At 38.6% G+C, this 21536-nt stretch overlaps 1 protein-coding gene across 9 annotated transcripts in view; it reads left to right on the forward strand.

Moving 5' to 3' along the window:
* The window catches only part of faf (ubiquitin carboxyl-terminal hydrolase-like faf), a 193390-nt gene that overhangs the window by 86070 nt on the left and 85784 nt on the right, over positions 1–21536 (forward strand). For all 9 annotated transcript variants that reach the window (XM_083129933.1, XM_083129939.1, XM_083129937.1 and 6 more), the window contains exons 21-24: positions 2487–2641; positions 8351–8597; positions 10403–10619; positions 12041–12167. In XM_083129933.1, coding sequence (XP_082986059.1) covers positions 2487–2641; positions 8351–8597; positions 10403–10619; positions 12041–12167 — 746 coding nt within the window. The remainder of the gene's footprint in view (positions 1–2486; positions 2642–8350; positions 8598–10402; positions 10620–12040; positions 12168–21536) is intronic.

Below are 21536 nucleotides of genomic sequence, written 5' to 3' on the forward strand. Positions count from 1 at the left end.
TATATACTTGGCATGAAAGTAGGTTGTATTGTTCAAATCTTGCGTCGAAGTAACGCTCTTCGTTCTTTGAAGCAAACGAGATATTCAGTGTACGTGGTCTTGATATAAAACAATAAACTTCTCTCTTCTTACACTTCAAACCAATATTTAAACATTTTCAGAGTATCATTTATTTATCTGTAATACAAATTATGTTGTCAGACATCGTCAAGTATAACTATAATCATCCCAGCAATAACATTAACTAAATTGCATATATCTCCACGGACGCCGCCATCTTACAAGATCTTGTGCATATGAAACGAGCGAACTTTTCCTTGACTTGCTCCGGCTGCAAGCCGTCTGAATGGCCGGACACTGTTACTCTGTAAGACGTGACGTCAACTTCCAACGACCAGACGTTAAACGTGCAAGATCTGCAACTCAACTTGAAGTTATCTGTCTCACTGAGCAGGGCTATTATCACCCTCACATGTCATGCCTTTTTTTTGGGGGGGGGGAGTTGTGAGTTCTTTCTTGCCACCTGGAGGATGGCCACAATTACTCTTGTCTTGGCCACCCTGTAAGGCCAGCATTTACAACTGTGTGTCTACATTTTTTCTTTGGTATGCTGAATGATGCTACCCTTTGCTAGGATGTTTTTTTAAATATCTTATGTGATGGGCAGGCTGTAGATTTTTGCCTATTTGGTTTTTTATGGGGTAATGTCTTAAATTCATTTCATGTTATTTCAAGCCTGTTAACACATTTTTAGTGACCAGAAATGCCTGTTTTTCATGTCTTTTAAAAATGTCTTTTTGGGGTATATTTTTTCTTATTCCTTCTTTCATTTCTTATACTGTTTCCACAGTACATTGTAGACAATAATTTCTTGTTTTGTGAGTGTCCTTTCAACAATTTCTTCTAATACGATTCAGGGGCCTCCCCGATGGCATGGTGGTAATGTCATTGCCTTGCAATCAACGGGTCCCAGGTTCAATACCTGGTGAAGGCACAAGTGGTTCGGATCCCAGTTTAAACTAGATCCAGTCCCGATTAGCCTTCCTGTACATAAATTGGACTTAAAACAAAAACTTAAACTGTAATACAATTCATCATTCAATAACAAAAGCAACAAAGAAGATAAAAAATAACAAGAAATTCACGTCCATAAATGTGCATCTGACTAACAAAATTAATAAGAAGATAATGTTCACTGCTTATTTTTGTTTGTTGTAAAAATGTTATTGTGCATATTTTCATCCTTTTTGTTGCATATTTTTCAATCCCTGTACAGTGTCCTACATTCTTATTTCCTTGGCTTTCTTCTTCTCATTTGCGTTACACCCTGAGGTGGGTCAAAATTTAAGAGATTCCACTATTCATCACGTCCTCTTTAATGTCTTCCTGCCAACATAGGTTATGTTTCTAGTTCTTTTCTGTGTTGCATCAGGTCATGAACTTGTGATCAGGCGGACATTGTTTTTTTAAGTTTTCGTAAATAATTTTTTTAATAGGTTGGGTCGTCAGCCCAATGCTCAACCCCAAACCTGGATGACCAAGGACTCTTCTGGTAGGGTTGCTATACCTTAGTCAAGATGTCCCCATTTTCAGGTGCCTGAAACTCACCCTTGCCCATCCCCTTACTGGTGTTGCTGATAACACTGGCAGATGAACTGCCAGTTAATACATTTCTTGGGTTTTACCAGAGACAAACTTGCCATCAATGCCTCTCCCATGGCCACATTACCTCATCAGTTATCCAGGCTTGGGACTGGCATCTAGATGGGCTGAAGAGACCCGCAGATGGTTGGGTTATTTCTTTGGCATCAGTAAATTTTATGTCAGTACTGTATTGTTGAGCCACGGTAGCTCAGTTAGGGCATCTGACTACCATGCAAGAGACCCAGGTTCGATCCCTGGTGGGGGAGAACCGGGATTTTTTCCACTTGTTCAAATGCCCACCCAGCATCATATAAAGTGGGTGCCTGGAGGAAACTTTTGGGGGGGGGGGAGGGGGTAAAGGCAGCAAGTGGTGTGGTGCTGATCACATCACCCCAATCTTCGGCCGAGATCAAGAAAGTGTGGAGCCCTAACCATACCCCCTATATGCCTTTATGGCATGGTACAAAGCATAGGGGAGCACTTTACACTTTTTTTACTCTATTGTTACATTCCTGTCTGCAGAAATTCAGACAGGCTGCAAGAATGATGGAATGCATCAGGGATTAACTTAACACACTAATAAGCTTACAGTTCATATTTTCCATGCATTTTTTTGTTTACGATCAATTTCGCCACCTGGCTACATTCCTGATGAAGCTACCAGACAGGTGGCGAAATCGATCGCGAACAAAAACTGCTCTGAAAATATGAACCGCAAGCTTATTAGTTTGAATTACCTGTTTCTGAGGGTCCGCCAAACGGATATCTTTAGATAGAATATAAGGGATTAATTTAATTACATTGTCCTTGTATTAATGAGGATGTTTGTGTTCTTTGCACAGGTCATGTACGCCCTGTTGATGCCAGCATTGGACCCTTTATCAGAGAAAGCATTTGAGTTCCAGGGTAATTTCATCAAGAGTGGAGATGCACCAGTCATTCTGGATATGCTAACAAAAAATAATTTCCTTCCCAATGCGGATGTTGCAACAAAGAGGTAGGTTCTTTTCAGTAACCAGGGATAGCATTGTAGAACTCTGTTAAGCAAGGCAATATATTTTTTTGTTATTGTAGATTGTTTTTTTTTTATCTATACGCTAATCATAATGGTGAAGATGAATGAAGATCATACAAATTTAGTAGACACCCTTGGAGGAATTCACAGATGCAAACTCGAATCTGGACTTGGCTACACTGTGAGTACTGAGTTACTGATTTGGCGAAGTTGGTAATGTGTGGACTCGGTTACTGATGTGGCGAAGTTGGTAATGTGTGATGAATGTAAAGGAGATGCTAACAAAGTATCCTCAGATTAAAACATCTGTATTGTCCAGATGAAAATAAATGGTTCTATAGGCCTTGCCACCTCAGTTTTGCCACCAAAGTTGCCAGGTTCCAATTACAGTATGGTTGCTCTTTGTGACCCTCCCTTCATCAATTTCATCACATTATCATTGATCCTCACTGTTGCGATTAGTCAAAAGTGGCAGGAAAGCAATGCTAAATTATCAATCAAATTCAAACACACATCACTTGAGCAGAGATTTGCTTCAAACATTAATTACATGTTTCCACATGTTCTATTTTCACTACAAATAAAGTTAGTATTATATGAAAGATTCAGATTATTTTAGTTCATTTTTGCATGCAAGTGAAGGTATTTGCTATCAACGATCTAAATCTACTTGCCCTCAGTGTAATGAAATTAGTGTGGCATACAATATCTACAGAACTTTATTGTGAATCATAAGTATGGGAACAGGCAATGCCATTTTGATGCATCAGCCTGCCCACTGATGAATTCTGGAAAGCTGTGTAAATCTGTGAACACAGTGGAACCCTGATTTTATGTTTTCTTGCATTATACAAGGGGTGTTCCATATTGATTTACACTTTATTTTTTTTGCACTCTCACAGAATAGTTACACTTCGGTAGATATGTCCACCTTCTCAATGTAGTCTCTCTTGAGCTCTATACACTTGCTCCAGCAGTGTGGCAACGTCTCCAGGCTCTCTTGGAACCACTTTGTTGGAGTGTGATGCACCTAGGGATGTGCTGAAGCCGATTACAGATGTATGAAAATCGGCAGAAATTGACATATCAGCATCAGCAAAAATCCGATATTTAAACTGGTACAGATAATACTAGAGTTTTACCTTCTAATAAGTTTTATATTTTAGTTTTGCAACATTTATTGAAAATTAGGTTATGATTCAACATCATTGTAGACTTTTTCTATTAAAATTATTGCAAACTCTCATTCAGAGGATCAACCTACCTCATAATCAGAAATAGAATAGTACATTGCTGAACCAACTAGTCCACGTGACCAGGATCCGCTGTTGTATTGAAAATTCAAAAATGAGTATCCAAACCTAAAGCAAGTGGTGAGAAAATACTTGGGCATGCCTGCTGCATCAGTATTCAGTGAAGGAGTGTTCAGTGTTGCTGGACAGATTTGCGATAAGAGAAGAAGTAGGTTACTTCCAGAAGTGCTTCCAAGACCCATGTTTCTGTAGTTGAATCTGCCAGCATTAAATTTACAACATTAAGAACAGGAATTCATTTTGCATTTCAAAGAACTGCTTGTGTACTAATGTTAAATCTCTTGAGAATCTATGTTCTTCTTAAAAGTTCACATAACCACCTTTTTGTAGATGCAAATGTACATTCACATCTCTTGAGAATATATATGTATATACATATGATATGCAATAGAAATGAACATATCAAATTTATTTTTGTCATGCTGAAAATAACATCCTATTTCTGTTGAATAATCTTTATGTATCAGAATTGGTTAAATATCGGCATTGGTTCCAAAAATTATCGGTCAGTACATCTGCATCAGTAAATTTTCAGCTTCATCACATCCGTAGTCACACCCACATCCAGACAGCAGCTTTTTGGTCCTCCATGTATGCCAAATGATGTCCACGCAGAAGTTTCTTGGGTTTCGGTCTCCGGTTCAAGGTAATGGAGCCAAGTCTCGTCGCCGGTCACAAGTTTAGACATGAAACCTTCTGGATCCTGGTTGTGGCGTTGCAGGAGATCATGATTTACATCTTCACACTGTTGTCTCTGTTCTGCATTCAGAGCTTTGGCAGACACCTTCCCCATTTTAAGGTGTTAGTGCACGATGCAATGCTGGGTGACTCTGATGTGTCCTGTGCCTACCTCCATTTCTGAGAACGTTATGCACCTGTTCTGAATAAGCTGCTGCACTCATGAAATGGTGACTTGCATTGTCACTGCCACTTTCCTTCCGGAACTGGTTCTCTTCTCCGTTGTTGTGTCGCCCTGTTTCCAGCCGTTCACCCAGTTGTACACGGTGTTTCGTGATGGTGCATGCCTCCACACACTGCTACCAATCGCCTGTGAGTCTCTGCTATGGTTACATCTACTTCGACAGAAACCAGGTTGTCCAGCTCTGACCCTGCTGATCGCTCTCCATGTTGTCTGCGGATGTACTGACAGATTCTGGTGAAAAGCGTTGTGGTTTACATGTATTACACCCTTCTATTCTCTGCTGACACCTGGCGGCAGACCTATGTACTATCTATCAGCGACCGTTACAAGCCAAATGGAAGACTGTGGATAGTGGGACTTTCGAAAGTGTAAATCAATATGAAACACACTTTGTACATTCAATCTTCATGGTCCTAGTAGTGCAAAATGTGTAAAATTTTCCTGGATTTAATGTTTCCCTGTATTTTGAGTTTAGAAAATGGAAAATCTAGGTTTACTGTATTTTAGGGATGGGCTGATATTAAATTTTGGCCGATACCAATAAATTACTAATGAAAAAATTACTGATACTGATAAGAGATATTCTATTGATCTGATATAAAATTCCAAATGGTTCATTACCTCCTTAATAAATGTATGTTGCCAGATGACTTTACAATGCAAAAGAACCTGCATATTTAGACATTTACTTTAAAAAGTATAGAATAAAGATTATGTTTATATAAAGAAAAATTATAACAAAATGGCTCAATATTGCAGTAAATAGTAAGATTTTATAGATATATCGGATTAGGCAAATTATCGGTAATTTTACCGTTACACTGATCAGCAGATACCAATAGAGTTTACACTGATCAGCAGATACCAATAGAGTATTGATTAATCTGTCTCGTCCCTACTGTATTTTAATTCAAAACTGGTATGCTGACTTGCTCAAATTGCACTGTAACAAGCATTTATTTGGTGCGGTCAATAAATAACCAGATTAATGCCGTGAAGAAGCTAAATAAAGTGACAGGGTGATGAAACTTACGGGATATGTAGGCCAGGCTGGGGTACGCCACATGTCTGTGAGACGAGTTCCAGACCACGTTGCTAGGTGGCAGCACTGGCAGGGAAGGGATGTTGTGTATGTGTAATTTACCTCCAAGGTGCCAGTCAGTCATTCAGTGAGGTGAGTCATGACGTCAGTGTCAGGTGCCACAAAGGGGAGACTGCTATCCGTGAGACAGTTTTTTACGCTTTCCTGGAGGGCATTGTGGCGATGGATGAGATCTTGCTCAGCTGGTATACGCTAAAGAGTAAAAGCGACAGCAAGGTGTGAGCAATATCTCGTCCATTGCCATGAAACTGTCAAAAACTGTATCACGGATCGCTGAGTCTCCTTTGTGGCACCTGACACTGACGCCATGACTCCCTCACTGAATGACTGACTGGCACCTTGGCGGTAAATTACACATACACAACCTCCCTTCCCTGCCAGTGCTACCACCTAGCGACATGGTTTGGAACTCATCTCGCAGACATGTGGCGTACCCCAGCCTAGCCTACATATCCCGTAAGTTTCATCGTTCTGTCACTTTATTTAGCTTTTTCACGGCATTAATCTGGTTATTTATTGACCGCACCAAATATAAATACAGTGGAACCCGATTCTATGTTCCCGGATTTTGAATTTTCCCACATGATACATTTAATCTGGATGGTTCCAACATAACAAAATGGTATAAAATTTTCCTGCACTTTAAGTTTTTTCAGCTTGTTTGCACTGTATTGATGTTTTTAAGTCCTACAAATTTGCAAGAATATCACCACTATTACACTGCCCTCCAGAAATTAAGCAACAACAAGAACATGTGAGGTAAAAGAGAAAACAGTTGGAGAAAAGAGAAGAAGAGTGGTGGGCATGCTGAAAGAAAGCAACGAATGCGTTAGGGAAAACAGGTGAGTCATAAAGTGCGATCATCGTGCCCTCGCATGGATTTCTGGCGTACCAGGTATTGGAGTCGAAGACGCGCGTGCACGGAAGAGGTGTATGTCTCTATCTGGAGAGTGCAGAGGTGAGTCAAGTGCACGGAAAGGGTCGAATATGGCAACCAGGCATCATTTGGCTGATGAATTACGGTGGCGTGCCATCGGTAGACTAGAAGCAGGGCAGCGTCAGCTCGAAGTGGCCAGGTGGCTCAATGTCGATCGTTCAGTTGTCAGCAGGTTATGGAACAAGTTCCAGAGAACGCAAAATGCATCACAGAGTTTCAGTGGAGGTCGACCGCGTGTGACATCGGTCAGGGATGACCGATATATCCGTTTGACAAGTCGGCGTAACAGGTCCGCAACAGCTACCCAAGTGCGTGCAGCGGCTATTGCTGCCCCAGGATGGCCTATGTCAACGAGTACAGTACGCAGACGGCTACACGAGGGTGGGTTGGATGCCAGGAGACCAGTGTTGTGTATACCACTCACCCAGCGTCAGAAGACAGCCCGCTTACGTTGGGCACAAGAACATGTGAACTGGACACTGGACCAGTGGCGGTCCGTTCTCTTCACTGATGAGTCCAGGTTCTCACTGGACAGTGATTTGCGACGCCGATTGGTCTGGAGAGAGGCAGGAACTCGTTACCATCCCTCCAATATTGTTGAAAGGGACAGATATGGTGGTGGAGGTGTGCTTGTATGGGGTGGCATTTCTATTGGTGGACGTACTGACCTCTATATCCTCCCACGTGGCACCATGACAGGTCAGCGCTATAGGGATGAGGTCCTTGCACGTTATGTGGAACCCTTCGCACGAGAACGAGGTCCGGCCTTCATTCTGCAGGACGATAATGCCCGTCCCCATAGGGCAGGACTAGTCGATCGGTTCTTGGACGAACACCATATTCAACGCATGGTGTGGCCATCCCGTTCCCCGGACCTTAACCCCATTGAACACATGTGGGATGCTCTGGGGAGACGTCTCGCTGGCCTTGTGCCCCCTCCACAAACACTCCAACACCTTCAACTCTCTCTCTCTCCCAACCATGGACCCTCATACCCAATGAGTTGGTGGACAACCTTATTGGCAGCATGTGGCGGCGTTGTGAGGCGTGCATTGCTGCACGCGGTGATCATATCCCTTATTAGTGTCGGACAACGGTCACTTTCCGTCTCCAACGTTTACAACCTGTGATGCTCCATGCGTACATTTCATTTCTTTTGCCCACGAGTGTACCTTGTTTTGTGTTCCTTCTGTTCTGTAAGGTGTGGGACACTTGTTTCTTTCGTTACAAATAAAATATGTACACCCTCCGGCCTTGTGTTTGATTCTATTGGATGATCACCATTTGTTGCTTAATTTATGGAGAGCAGTGTATTACCTTACCTGTAGTTTTTTTTTCATGTAGTAAATTTTGTAGTTAAAAATGGTTACATATGTATCATATGTAAAAGTTGTTTTCAGTAATGTTATTTTTGTAGGTCTTCGTATTTCACTGTTTTGAAGATGTGCAAGCTCCTTCTGACAGTGGTTGGGCATGTGATGGCACGAGTGGTGGACGACACACATCAAACAGATTGTGGGTCAGCAGATGGAAATGGGGGGACAGGGAATGTAAGAACGCCTTCAACTGTGCTTCGCCAGGCATTGCATAGCATTCCAAATCAAAACACAGAATATGTGTTGCGAAATGTAGCAGTGAAACTTGCCCAGAACCTAGCTGAACAGGTGAGTAGCATGGTTTTCTATTGCTTCATTATAAATTTTCTATAGGACCAGAAAGATATTTCCTATCATGCAACCTTATTGATTGTCTGGTTCACCAATTTTAACGTTATGTTCTGAGAGAGCATATCAACTCTGGCTTTGAGGTGGACCTTTTTGCTAATCTTGTTTATTTCTCAAGATTGAATAGCCATATTTGCTTAAATTCAAAACCACTTTGGATTTAGAATTTAGCTATGAGTAGAGGCATCCATATATTTTTTTTTTTTTGACAAAAACATGAAATGTGAAATAACACAATGTAATACTAATTTTTCATGTTTATTGAAAGATGTGTCGTGCATTTTTCTACCATGTTTTGTCACAAAATGAACTGCAAAATTCAAAATAAATTCTTAAACATGAAATTTAGATAATTCATTGTAATGAGTTCAAGTTTTATTTTTCCAAGCACTTTATTTGCGATCAATTTCACCACCTGTCTCGTGGCTTCGTAAGGCATGTACTGTCTTGCTCCAGTTCGCAAGGCAAGACAGTACATGTCTGACCAAGCCACCAGAGAAGTGTCAGAATCGATCCCAAACAAAAAGTGCACAGAAAAATGAAACTTATCGATCTCCGTGTAACCGCCAAACAGATATCTTTAGATACAGTATGAAGTTTAGAGTTTATTACCAACATGACGCTATCTTAAGTTTGAATTATCCTGTGAGATGCAAATCACAGACAATTAATTTTGCTGCAAATATTTCAGAAGCACAAATGGGCTTCTTTATGTAGGAATGAACTTAATAAATCTGGTAACCACATAAATGTGCTATTAGAAGGGAAATGTTTATTTTGTGTAGTGATTATAGTTTTAAATTAAATTTAACACTGAAATGCCATTGTATTACAAGTCTCAAATGAAAACCTTAAAGGTCCAATAAAAATTATAGGGCAGACTGTGTACAGCTCAAATTTACATGAGGTATCAACTTATTTATGAAACGACCTCAAGGCTGCAACACTAATCAAGTGAGCCTCAAAACGTCATTTTTGTTATTTTTAAGATGGTGCCTCCTGTACACACTTGCATCAGTGAAGAGGAGTGTTTTCTTGCTCTCTGTAAGCCTAAAACGTACAGAAATTTCTCGATATACAAAAATTCAATATCTCTCTCTGCATGCTTATCACACCAGCAAGTTTACTAATGGAGGAGAAATTTGGCCAATGGCCTCAGTTTGCAGGCAGATGGGTGGAAAGGCCTTCCCAGAGGTTCGTAAGTGAGTGCACATGGACCCCAAAGACTTATTCTTCTTAAAGCTGAAAATATATGTTGATCAGCAATAGGTCTGTACTAAAATGCAGCAAAATTCTGTAACCTTACATACAAAAATCTACTGGATAAGAAACAAATACAAATAAAGGTTTCCGTTTGACTCCTTTGTATGTACTGCTTTTTATCCCAAAATATGCCTAGTTTTTGTACCAAAATCTTGATCTTGTATTCACCATAAATATGTGGTCCAAGCTATGAGTTTGCAAATTAGAGTCCTCCCTATAAACACGTGAATTTCGTGGGAAGGATAGAAGTATGCCCCTTCCATCCTAGAGACCTACAGAGACAATCTGCAGGAATAGGGACCTGCGGAGACAATGTGCAGGAATTGAGGGGACCTGCAGAAGATATTGTAATTTTGAGGTTCTGCTGTGTTTATAGTTCTTTTGCGACTTGACTACATGAGCAATCTGGAAATACTTTTTTTTTAAAAATGTAAAATTAAATATGTACTGCATGTTCACAAAAAAATGTAATTCACTTCCAGATGATGCACACAACAAACGAGGGAGAGCGAGCACGGCCTATGTTCATCCAAGCGTTGTCATGGGAGTTACCTGATGCACCCACCATTAAGGCCATCATGCATTTGGCATGGGCCGCCAGCAGCGGCAATCTACAGTTACTCAATGCTTCACCAGAGGAGTTGCATCGTATGCATGATAAATCAGTTACTAAACTACCTGATGGAGAAGATGTTCTAGGTATGCATTATTTTGCTCTTGTTTATTTTCTGTTTTAATCCTTCCTCTTTTTCTCCTTCCATTGGATAGTCCTTGTGGATTATTTCTGTAAAGCATTTATAGAATGACCACAAGCAAAAGAACCTTCCTGCACCTTCCCCTCCATCCATTCAACTTGGGCCATACGGAAGAGGCATGCTCCACTCTACCCCTCTTCTTCACGCGGGAGTACTGTGCACGGAAGTCACAAGTCTGTGCAGGTTCTTTTGCGTGTTTTGCACTATAGCAAAGAATATGTTTGTCACTTCTGAATTTTTAAAATAATAATGCTGTATGTTTTTGTGACTGCACTATTATACTTTTAACATGGGGGGTTAGGGGTCAATCCCATCCCAATGTGCCCACAGAAATACAGGGTTATTAAAAAAAAGAGAGCGGATTTCAAATGTTTATTTCTCACGAACTATAAAAGATAGAAACACGTGCCATACATCAATGGATAGAGGAAGGTTCAAAGTTTTATAATCCTGCCTATTAGTTCCATTCAATAAACATCGAATTGTTGTAGCTACCAATTCAATAACTAGGGACCAGTTAATTTGTGTGTGGCAAGAAATGTAGTACTGTTTTGATGTTTGTCGGGCAACACATGGTCCTCATGTTCAGTGCAAATAAAAGTTTGAACCTTCCTCTATCCATTGATGTATGGCACGTGTTTCTATCTTTTATAGTTCGTGAGAAATAAACATTTGAAATCTGCTCTTTCTTTTTGAATAACCCTGTATAAGTATGACTAATTGTAACCCCACTGCACCTAATGAATTAATAATAGGGATGGGACACGTTAATCAGTACGGTCTTTGTATTGTCCACTGTAGGTGTATCGGTAGTGTTACTGAAAATTTTACTCGTCTCATATACCTTAATATACTCTGTCCCATGAATCTCTGGAGTGAGTGAACAAAAACAAGTCCCGGTGCAAGTAGTGACTCGAGACGTCTCAACCAACGAACACATGAGAGGAAATGGGATTGCTTGGGGAGGGGTGGGGGACTGCAGTTTCCCCTTCTCTGCAGGTATGTGCAGCCTTTGTTCCAGAGATTCCTGGGATAGGGTATAGTAAAAAGTTAAAATTTATTGTTAATGCTCTTGGTGCAGTGTGTGTCAGATTATACAATCTAGTGTTATCACAATGATGATCGAAATCATTCTTTGTTCTGTGTGTGGGCTTTTATCTGCAGTGTGGAAGCAGATAGAAACAATTTTATTGAGATATGCAATGTCCATAAGAAAGTGTGTGTGAAACTGCTTTGATGCCAGGGTGTGTGGACAATCGTGAAGTTTGCATTCGGTATAAATTTATGTGGCAATTACTGTTTGTTCCTTGTGGATTTATCTTTTCTGTTATGAAGCTTAACAGTGTGTTTTCTTGTTTTTTACAGTCTGTAAAGAAGCACTGGAAGTCCTCACAGTTGCTCTTGTCCTAAATCCAAAGACATTAGAAAATCTAACAAAGGATAAAACATGGCATACTTTTATTATAGACCTCCTCTTACTATGTAAGAATAGGTAAGTAGTATTTGTGTAAAATAATTAGGGTAAGAAACAAATTTGTGCCTGAGTACGCCTTTGCACTCTTACGTTTCATTACAGTGCACACTGATAAAGATATGCATACAGTGAAACCCCGATTTTACATTCCCTTGTTTTACATTTAACCACATTGTAAGTTCTTTCACTTTGGTCCCTTGAAAAGCGTAAAATCGAGTTTCCACTGTGTAGGTTGTTTATCTTTTTATTCCACTTTATGGTCACTTATTTAATCTATAGTCCTGTTAAAGCTCATACTGCAAATTAATATTTTGCAACTTTTCTTGAACAATCAAGTAATTCACAGTACAAATCATATATTATTATATATGTGAAGGTATAATTATCGGTGCAGCAACTTAAAACTTCACACAGATCTAACGCAGTGTAAAACTCGCACACTCCTATGATGATGACTTTACTTAGCCTTATGCACAGAGGTAACTGATGCATATGTACTTCAGATATAGCAAGAAAAATTATCTGTGAATAAAATGTGTATGCTGAATAGTTTCTATGGAAGCATACTTGTTAAGTTAAAATATGCACGTGACAATATCATTTTATTCATTCATACTTGTATTTTTGGCATGTGACAGAATTGTGGTGTAAGGGGTGACTGTTTTCAAAGACATCCAAGCGTCAACTTTCCTTCCACATAGTATACACCCTACACTGCACTTTGTAGACTAGTAACGCTCTGGTATCTGGACTTCGCTAGTATAATCCTCTGTGAGGCTTGTGTTGTGTTGTGCCTAAATGCTTGTGATTGTCCCTTCATCCGTCTCTTCACCATTCATCTTCATGATTAGTCGAAAGTGTCAAAAAATGAAGTAAAATAAAGTAGGGATGGGACCGATTAATCGGTACTCTATCGGTATCGGCCGATATAGGCATTACCGATCCAATATATCGATAAATATCTGATAGTTTACTGCAAAATTCTGCCATTTTTGTTGTAATTTTTATGGATAATCTCCATGCCCTACTTTTTAAAAAGTAAATGTCTAAATATGCAATTTCTCTTGCACTGCAGTCACTTTGAAACACACATTTTTTAAGGAGGTCAATGAACCTTTCAGGTTCTTCATGGACCATTTCTAGTTTTATATCGGATCGGTAGATTATTGGTTATCGGTATCGGTAAATTTTATATCGGTATCGGCCAAAATTTCATATCGTCCCATCCCTAAAATAAAGTAAAACAATCAACCAACCATTGGATAGAATTAATTAGGTTTTAAATATTAGTCTATTCAGAAATAGAATCTTGTTGGGCTTTTTCTTTAAAAAAATAATAATAAAACAGCTCATATGTTTGTCTAATTATAATCCTTCTGCCACAAGCTACTACCTGCTATCTTCACCATTGTTAAGGCTTGACTGGACCTTTGGCCGATGCCAGAACAACCTTTTTTTTTTTCAAATTTTCCTCTTCGAAAAACTACTATGACATTCCAAAATCTGAAAAATTGTATTAGCTTAGAATTCCTTCTAGAGCATTCACATGAATCTTCATGTGGTTTGCTTTCACTGTTGCCTACATATTGTTAATAGTTTCGTGGCTACATAAGCCTATTAAAACGTCTGCTTGGCATACTGGGGAATAAAGCTTTTGTTGACCCTTGTGGAAGAAAACTGGCACCCAGTTCTTGGTTATAAGTGCACCACCATTCATATGACTTGTGTCATTATCATTCCATGAAGCCTACCCAGGTGCACATTTCTTCTACAAGGGTCTGCAAAAGCTTGTTTCTCAGTATAGCAAGTACCTTAACAATGGTACTGGGCCTCTCCGATGGCACAGAGGTAGGCCTTGTAATCAAGGTGTTCCGGTTTCAATACCCGGTGGAGGCACAAGTGGTTCGGATCCCACTTTAAACTGTAGGTCCAGTCCTGATTAGCCTTACTGTCCATAAAGTGGACTTAAAACACCAAATCAATCAAACAATGGTACTGGCTGTATGACAGATCATAAGTTCTCTAGTTGAAAATGTTGTATATAAAAATAATCACGCTGTACAAATTACAACTTTGCCAGCAATGTGTAAAAAACTACAATGGCAATCACGCTGTACAAATTATAACTTTGACAGCGCTGCAAAGAAAAGTCATATTGGCAATCGCATTGTATAAAATAGAGGAATAGGAGGGTGGAGATATTCTGTGGCTTGGTTGAATGGAAGGCGGGGTTGTAAGTTTATGCAATGCATGTTAATCGGATTGTTTTCTAACAAATTTCAAGCATGTTTGCATGTAAAATTAATAAAAATCTGAATTTACTAACACCAGACTTGTTTTTGACATTTTTCATGAGTTAGCGTATGTGGTTTAAGCCTGAAAGGTAAAAATCCAAGTAAGGAAGTTGGTCCCCTGCGATTCTCAAGTTGCGAGAAGTGCTACGAGAATAGGTAGGCGGTCATAAAAGATTTTATGAGACTCAGTACGCTGTCTCAAAGATTATTCGTCTAAAGATTATAATGTGAAATATTTTACATTATCATCGCAACTAAGCCTCGCGACAGGTTAAGTTTGCAGCAGGTTTTATGTATCAATCCACTCTAAAACGGCACTCAGCATCCCCGTGCCAGTCTCGCCTTAACCGCCGAGCTGTTCATATCACACACAGTGAGAAAATCCGCAATATTGAAGCGGAACTATTTTCTACGCGCACGTTTGGGTCTATATATGCGAAAATTTGCTGCAAGGTTAACCTGTCGCGAGGCTTAGTTTGCAAAAACGAAATATGTGATTCCACGATTGTGATAGTGTTCAACTAGTTCTTGTTTGGTGCAAAGTGAATTTAAGTGGTTTTACGTGAAAAATAAGAAATATGGAGCAAATATTGGCTGAATTGCGAGCTATATCGAAGTCACAAGAGGAACTTAAACAGGAGTTAGGACAAGTGAAAGCAGAATTTAAGAGTGATCTAAAGAATCTAGAAAAAAATATAAGAGCTGATCTGAACATCCGACTGAATGTCATGCAGAAAGATGTGTCCCTATACAGGCAAGAGTGCATTTCTAGGAATGAGAAGGTTAGGAGTGAAACCCAGAAAGTTGACATGGAAGTCAGAAAATTGATAGAAGAAAAGGATGAATTGCGTCAGGAACTGGTGGTTGTGAAAAACAAACTTTTTGAACTGGAAGAAAGAATACAAAACAATGAAGCCAAGACTGTATGGTGTCATCGTCAAGTACAAGTACCAGAGTCTGTCAAAAAGAAGCCTGCATTTTCACCTGTAGATCACCAGGAATCTACTGAAGAGCCATCAGAAGCTGAAGAATGGTTTAATTTTATTGCTGGTAAATCCCATACAAGTGAAAATATTCCCTTCGAAACTAGTGAATTACAAAATGGTAATGTTTCCCATGAGGTAGAACATTTAGTGGGTATTGTGAACAATACAGTGTTGCCCGTTTTGTCAGGTGTAGCTCAACAAGTTAAAGTTCTACAGAATTCAACTACTACCATGCTACACAGGTTTCGGGAAAGTGATTCAGATAGTTCACCCAGCACAATTAGCTGTCATTCATCTGGGCTTAAGAGTAGAAAAAAGAATAGTTCTAGGAAAAGTTCTCCCTTAGCCAATGTGAATAATAATGATAGTGTAACAACACTTTTCCCTAATGGAACAAGTAAGAGTGTTTCTAGGTGCAAAGAAAATCAAGTTTCCTCACAGGTTACTAAAAGAAATTACTTAAAGTCAGATCAATTAAATAGGTTTCCGAAATTCTCTGGAGTTTCTAGTGAACTAATCCCATCTGAATTCTTAGATGATGTCGAAGAGAATTTTGAGTTATTTCAAATAGCAGAAACAGATTTTATGACTTATGTACCAACGCTGCTAACAAAAGATGCTAAGCAATGGTACAAGATCTCAAAGCAAAAATTTTCAGATTACCAATCTTTCAAAATTCAGTTTCTGAATCATTATCAAAATTCTAATTGGAAAACAACGATGCTCACCAAAATCTTGAATTCCCAGTATCAAAAGTCTGTTCATGGGTCACTGCTAACATTTTTCATGGACCAATGGAAAATTTTGCAGATTGTTCAACCTAACACTGACGAAGCACAAAGGCTAGCTCAAATTGCTACTTTGATGCCTTTCAAAATCAAGGAAATTTTCATTATGAAACCTGTTACCAAGCTGAGTGAAGCCATCACGGTAATAGAAAATTCCGAAGCCCTTAGCAAAACTTCATTACGTGAAAGGCCACAGGCAGTATTTAACAGTAGAACTAGAAACTTTGATAGTAATAGAAACGTAGCAGTTATTCAAACTAAATGTACTGATCAGTCTAAAGACAGAGGTGACAAACTCAAGTGCGAGGTTGTTGATCATTCCAGCACACAGTGTAACTCAAAAAGAAATGTAATCGCCAATGCTAATAAGTCTACTTTTTCGGGAAACGAGTAAGTCGCTCATGTCGAGAGGGAGGTGTCATGAGTGTACCTGCTAATCCTCCTTTGCAACAACCCAACTCTAGTAATCTTAATCACACACACAAAAAATTTTACAATTCAGTCAAAACAAATACCGAAGCACAGGCCATTGAACCCTTGTACAATAATGTTCATTTGCTAGGTGATTCCATGATGATCCGCGTAGCAGAAACCTTGGCAAACTACACTGTTTCATATGATTCACTAGGTAAACGGAACATAGGGTTATGTACTAGCGGCCAAACTATTTCCAACCTGTCTCAAAAAATCCGTCCAGATACCAAAGTTGGTAAAAAAGTGATATTGCTTATTGGCACCAATGATTTTTTGAGATGTACAGAGCTACACAAAATGAAAAGTGACCTCAAAGGTTTAATACACAAGTTATTACCTTTAACGAATCAGTTAATATTACTCACGTTACCACCAATACCAAAGTTGTTAACTGCTGACAATCCTGATTTGTGGAGTAAGTGGAGTCAGTGGAATAATTTTCTAATGGAGTTGGGGAATGATGAGAATCTCATTGTAGTGAATATTAGTCATCTGTTTTTGAATGCAGATTCCAGTATAAAATTGGATCTATTTGAAAAACACTTAGGAAATCCAAGGAATGGCCGAATTGATTTAATTCATTGGTCAAAGTCTGGGATGAATGTAGTTTTTGATTTCTTGAAACAAAAAGGTCTGTTCAATGATGTCAATCAAAATGAAATCACAGTCCAGGCAGACATACACCAGTTTAACTCGTTAAACTAGTTACGAGCTCATGTCAAAAAGCAGGTGATGTGAGTGATGCGATAAATCCTGCTATTCATTTTATAAACTTAAGTGAATGTGATGAAATAGATTGCAGTGCAGAAATCAAAAATTGTAAGCAACCCATAAATACTAATAGCAAGCGTAAACTTTCTGCTCACATAAAAGTAAGAATAAACAATAAGGAATATACTTCTTTACTCGATAGTGGTGCTGAGGTCAGTGTTCTCTCAGAAATCCTGTGGAAGTCTATTTGTAGTCAGGCTTCTAAACCACGGCTATTCCCAGTTACAGGTATAAAATTAGTGGACTATACAGGGAAAAGGAAAGACAAGCTAATAGGTTCCACTCATTTGAACGTGGAAATTTGTGGATTTTCCTTTTACATTAAATTCCTGGTAGTCAGACATTTAAAAGTAGACATTATTCTCGGTTTAGATGTCCTATACAATATTGATAGCACTTTAGACTTTGTCCAGTGAGGCTTACTCTTGGAATCGAGCGAAGGAAGCAAATTCTCCAAATTTATCGCTGTCTCAAATGAAAGTTGTCCGGAAGAAGAGTTAGATTTCAGACCTTCTGTATCTAACATATCCCCACGGTCATCCTCTCATCCTTCTGATGAAGACTTGTGGAGAAGGGTTAAAGAGTGTGAACATTTAAATGAGTCACAAAGGATAGCTTTAGTTCAGTTGTTAAAACAATATAAAACATTGTTTTCTGAATTACCAGGTCTCTGTAACAAGTATACACACACAATAGAACTGGAAACTTCCACACCAATAGTTAACAAAAGCTATCCAATACCATTAGCATATCGGGACGAAGTTGGCAGGCAAATAGAACAAATGTTCAACTTAGGCATTATTGAATATTCTGAATCAGAGTACCTATGTCCTCTCCTAGTTGTAGTCAAGCCCGGAGGAGGCATTCGTCTCTGCTTAGATCAAAGAAATATCAACAAACATGTCAAGCTTGAGCAATTTCATCCTATGAACATAAATGAACTCTTAATGAGTTTCCATGGATGTCAATGTTTGTCCTCCCTAGATTTGGTTAATGCTTTCTGGCAGGTCCCCTTACACCCCAAAGCAAGAAAATATACTGCTTTCAGTTTTCAGGGAAAACTTTACCAGTTCACAAGGGTAGTGTTCGGATCAATCAATGGAACGTCTGCTTTCATTAATGCTCTGACACGAACCTTGTAAGGTACGGAATCTTTTACAGTATGTTATGTAGACGACGTAATTGTCAAAAGCACGTCTTTCGAACAACATCTTTTTCACTTAAGACTTATTTTTGACAAGTTAAAAGATGCCAACATGACACTGAGACTGGACAAATGTAGGTTTTGTCAAGTCAAGGTGGAATTTTTAGGGCATTCTATCAGTGCACAGGGTTATGAGAAATCTCCCAAGTATGTTCAAGCCATAAAAGACTTACCTGTCCCTTGCAATATCAAGCAACTGCAGAAAGTCTTGGGAAGTTTCAATTGGCTATCAAAATATGTTAAAGATTATGCCATCATGGCACATCCCTTGTACCAGTTATTGAAAAAAGGCAAAAAGTGGGAATGGGATGAAAGTGCACAATGCTCCTTTGAGTTGTTGAAACAGTCCATTATTGCAGAAACAATGCTTTACCATCCAGATTTGAACAAACCATTCTTTGTTCAAACTGATGGATCAAATATAGGCATTGCAGGATATTGTTTTCAATTGGTAGACAACAACATGCGTCCGATTGGATTCGTGTCAAGGATTTTGAAACCTTTTGAGAAATCATATACGTCCACTGAAGTAGAAGTGTTAGCAATACTCTTTACACTGGACAAATTTAAATCACTGTTGTTAGGTAGAAAATTTACTGTTATCACAGATCATAAATCCCTCACGTGGTTAGAATCTGCACACACTTGGAACAATAGGCTGACTAGATGGTTTATTCAAATACAACAGTACTCATTCCATGTCGAGTATTGTAGAGGTAAAGAAAACCTCTTGGCAGACCTGTTGAGCCGATCTTTTAATGACCATAATAATGAACTCATATTCATGAATAACTTTGAGTATCTTGATGAGTCATTAATATGTGATAAAAACAATTTTGTTAATGAACAAAATAGTGATCCGTATTGCAGTGGTGTTAAGTCTGTTCTCGCTGGTTGTGAAAGTTCACAACAGAGCAAACATCGAAACTGGAAGAATATATACCTTATTCACAATGATCTACTTACCATCAAAGATTTTCACAATCCAAACCGGATAAGAATATGCGTGCCTCAATCATTAGTAAATCTTGTACTGCACAAGTATCATGATCAAGGTGGTCATTTTGGTACAGACAAGACACTCGGTAAAATTTATCAAATATTTTACTGGCCTCATATGAAAAGAGACACAAAATCTTACATCACTGATTGTGAAATTTGCATGAAAAATAAACCAGATAAACATCCTCCTAAGTACAAATACATTTCAGGCTCTGGACCTACACTTACGTAGCAAGCAATGACCAGGCAAAGGCGTAAGAGGGCGTGAGAGTTAGTGTTGTGGCACACTGTCACTTCTTAATCAACAGATCTCAGACTCGATTCCACCTGAAGGCATATTCCATATTAGTTCGGAACCCACTTTGAAGTGTAGGTCCAGTCCCGATTAGCCTAATTGAGGAAATAAACTGTAATTTGACTATTTTGTGCAGCAATTTTAATAATGACGTGGTAACAAGTAAGTATCTGGAAATCATGCACAAACCCTCAAAACCAGGTGAAATATTATTTATTGATTTACAAGGTCCATTCATACGTTCCTCCAAAGGTGAAAAATATTTACTAACAGTATTAGATTCTGCTAGCCGTTATCTTGTGGCATATCCTATTGGCAATAGTACAGCTTCCATCGTAACTAGAAAACTAACACATTCTTACTTCATCCATTTGGGAATACCAACAATCATTATATGTGACAATGGTCCACAATTTCGTGCAGAACATTTTACAAAAGGTATGCATGCTCTCAATGTAAAAATTTTTTACATACCCAGTTATCATCCAAGTGCTAACTTAGTGGAGAGATATCACCAGGAAATAAATAGATTGATGCGTATATTTTGCAATGGTAAACATAAGCAATGGTCTAGTCATGTTGCTGCCATTTTACATCTGTTAAATGATTCAATTTGTTCCAGTACAGGTTATGCTCCTATAGAACTTAGGCTAAATATTGAACCTCAAAATATCTGTAAAAAAGTACTAACGGATCGCATTCCTGATGTAGAGATGTGGAAAAATAAGCTGCTTATGGCAGAAACATGTAGTTTCAATAAGAGACAAAAACATATTATAAAACAGCATGAAAAACAAGCAACAAAAAATCCAGTAAAGCAAGGCGATCTGATCTTCATAAAACTGCATCCTCAAAGTGACACTATCACTTGCATTATAAAAAAATATTGTAATTTATACCAAGGGCCTTTTGTTTGTATGCAAATTCATGATGATAACACAGTGAAAGCCATATGCTGCAATACTGGAAAAGACATTGCAAATATTTCCGTAAAAAATATCAAAGCTTGGCATTGTTCATTGGACAAACAAAAACTTTGGATAAACAAACTTTTAAGCATGCGTAACGATTTGCAACTTCATGAGTTAGGTTTGGAGCAGTTGCATGATGCTGTCTAACGATATTTATTAAGAGCATGATAACAAATTGTAAATTATAGTGGTACCATATTTGTGATATGTGGAGTTTGTGCATACATGTTGTCTATTGCATGTTATGAATGTATGCATGCTAATTTATGTATGCGAGATGCATATGTTATGATTTTATCTCTGCATGCAAATTGTACATGATGTGTTCTCTTTTTTTTTTAGTGATGCATGTAAACTGCACGTGTGTTGTTTTGTGTTTATTCTTGAAAATTGTACAAATTTGGTTCTGCGATTATGCATACACACTGTACACATGTGTATTCTGTTTTGTGTTTATGCATGTTAAGTTATTTAATATATGAATCTGATATTTTGTCATAATCTTACATGTTATATCTTTGTTTATGTGGTGTTTGTTTTGTAACTAACTTCTTGCATGTAAACAATGTCATAATTTTAGTAATGCATGAAGTATTTGACAT

Source organism: Lepisma saccharinum, chromosome 10 (genome assembly GCF_977018435.1).
Source record: "Lepisma saccharinum chromosome 10, izLepSacc3.1, whole genome shotgun sequence".
NCBI classification, from domain to species: Eukaryota; Metazoa; Arthropoda; class Insecta; order Zygentoma; family Lepismatidae; genus Lepisma; species Lepisma saccharinum.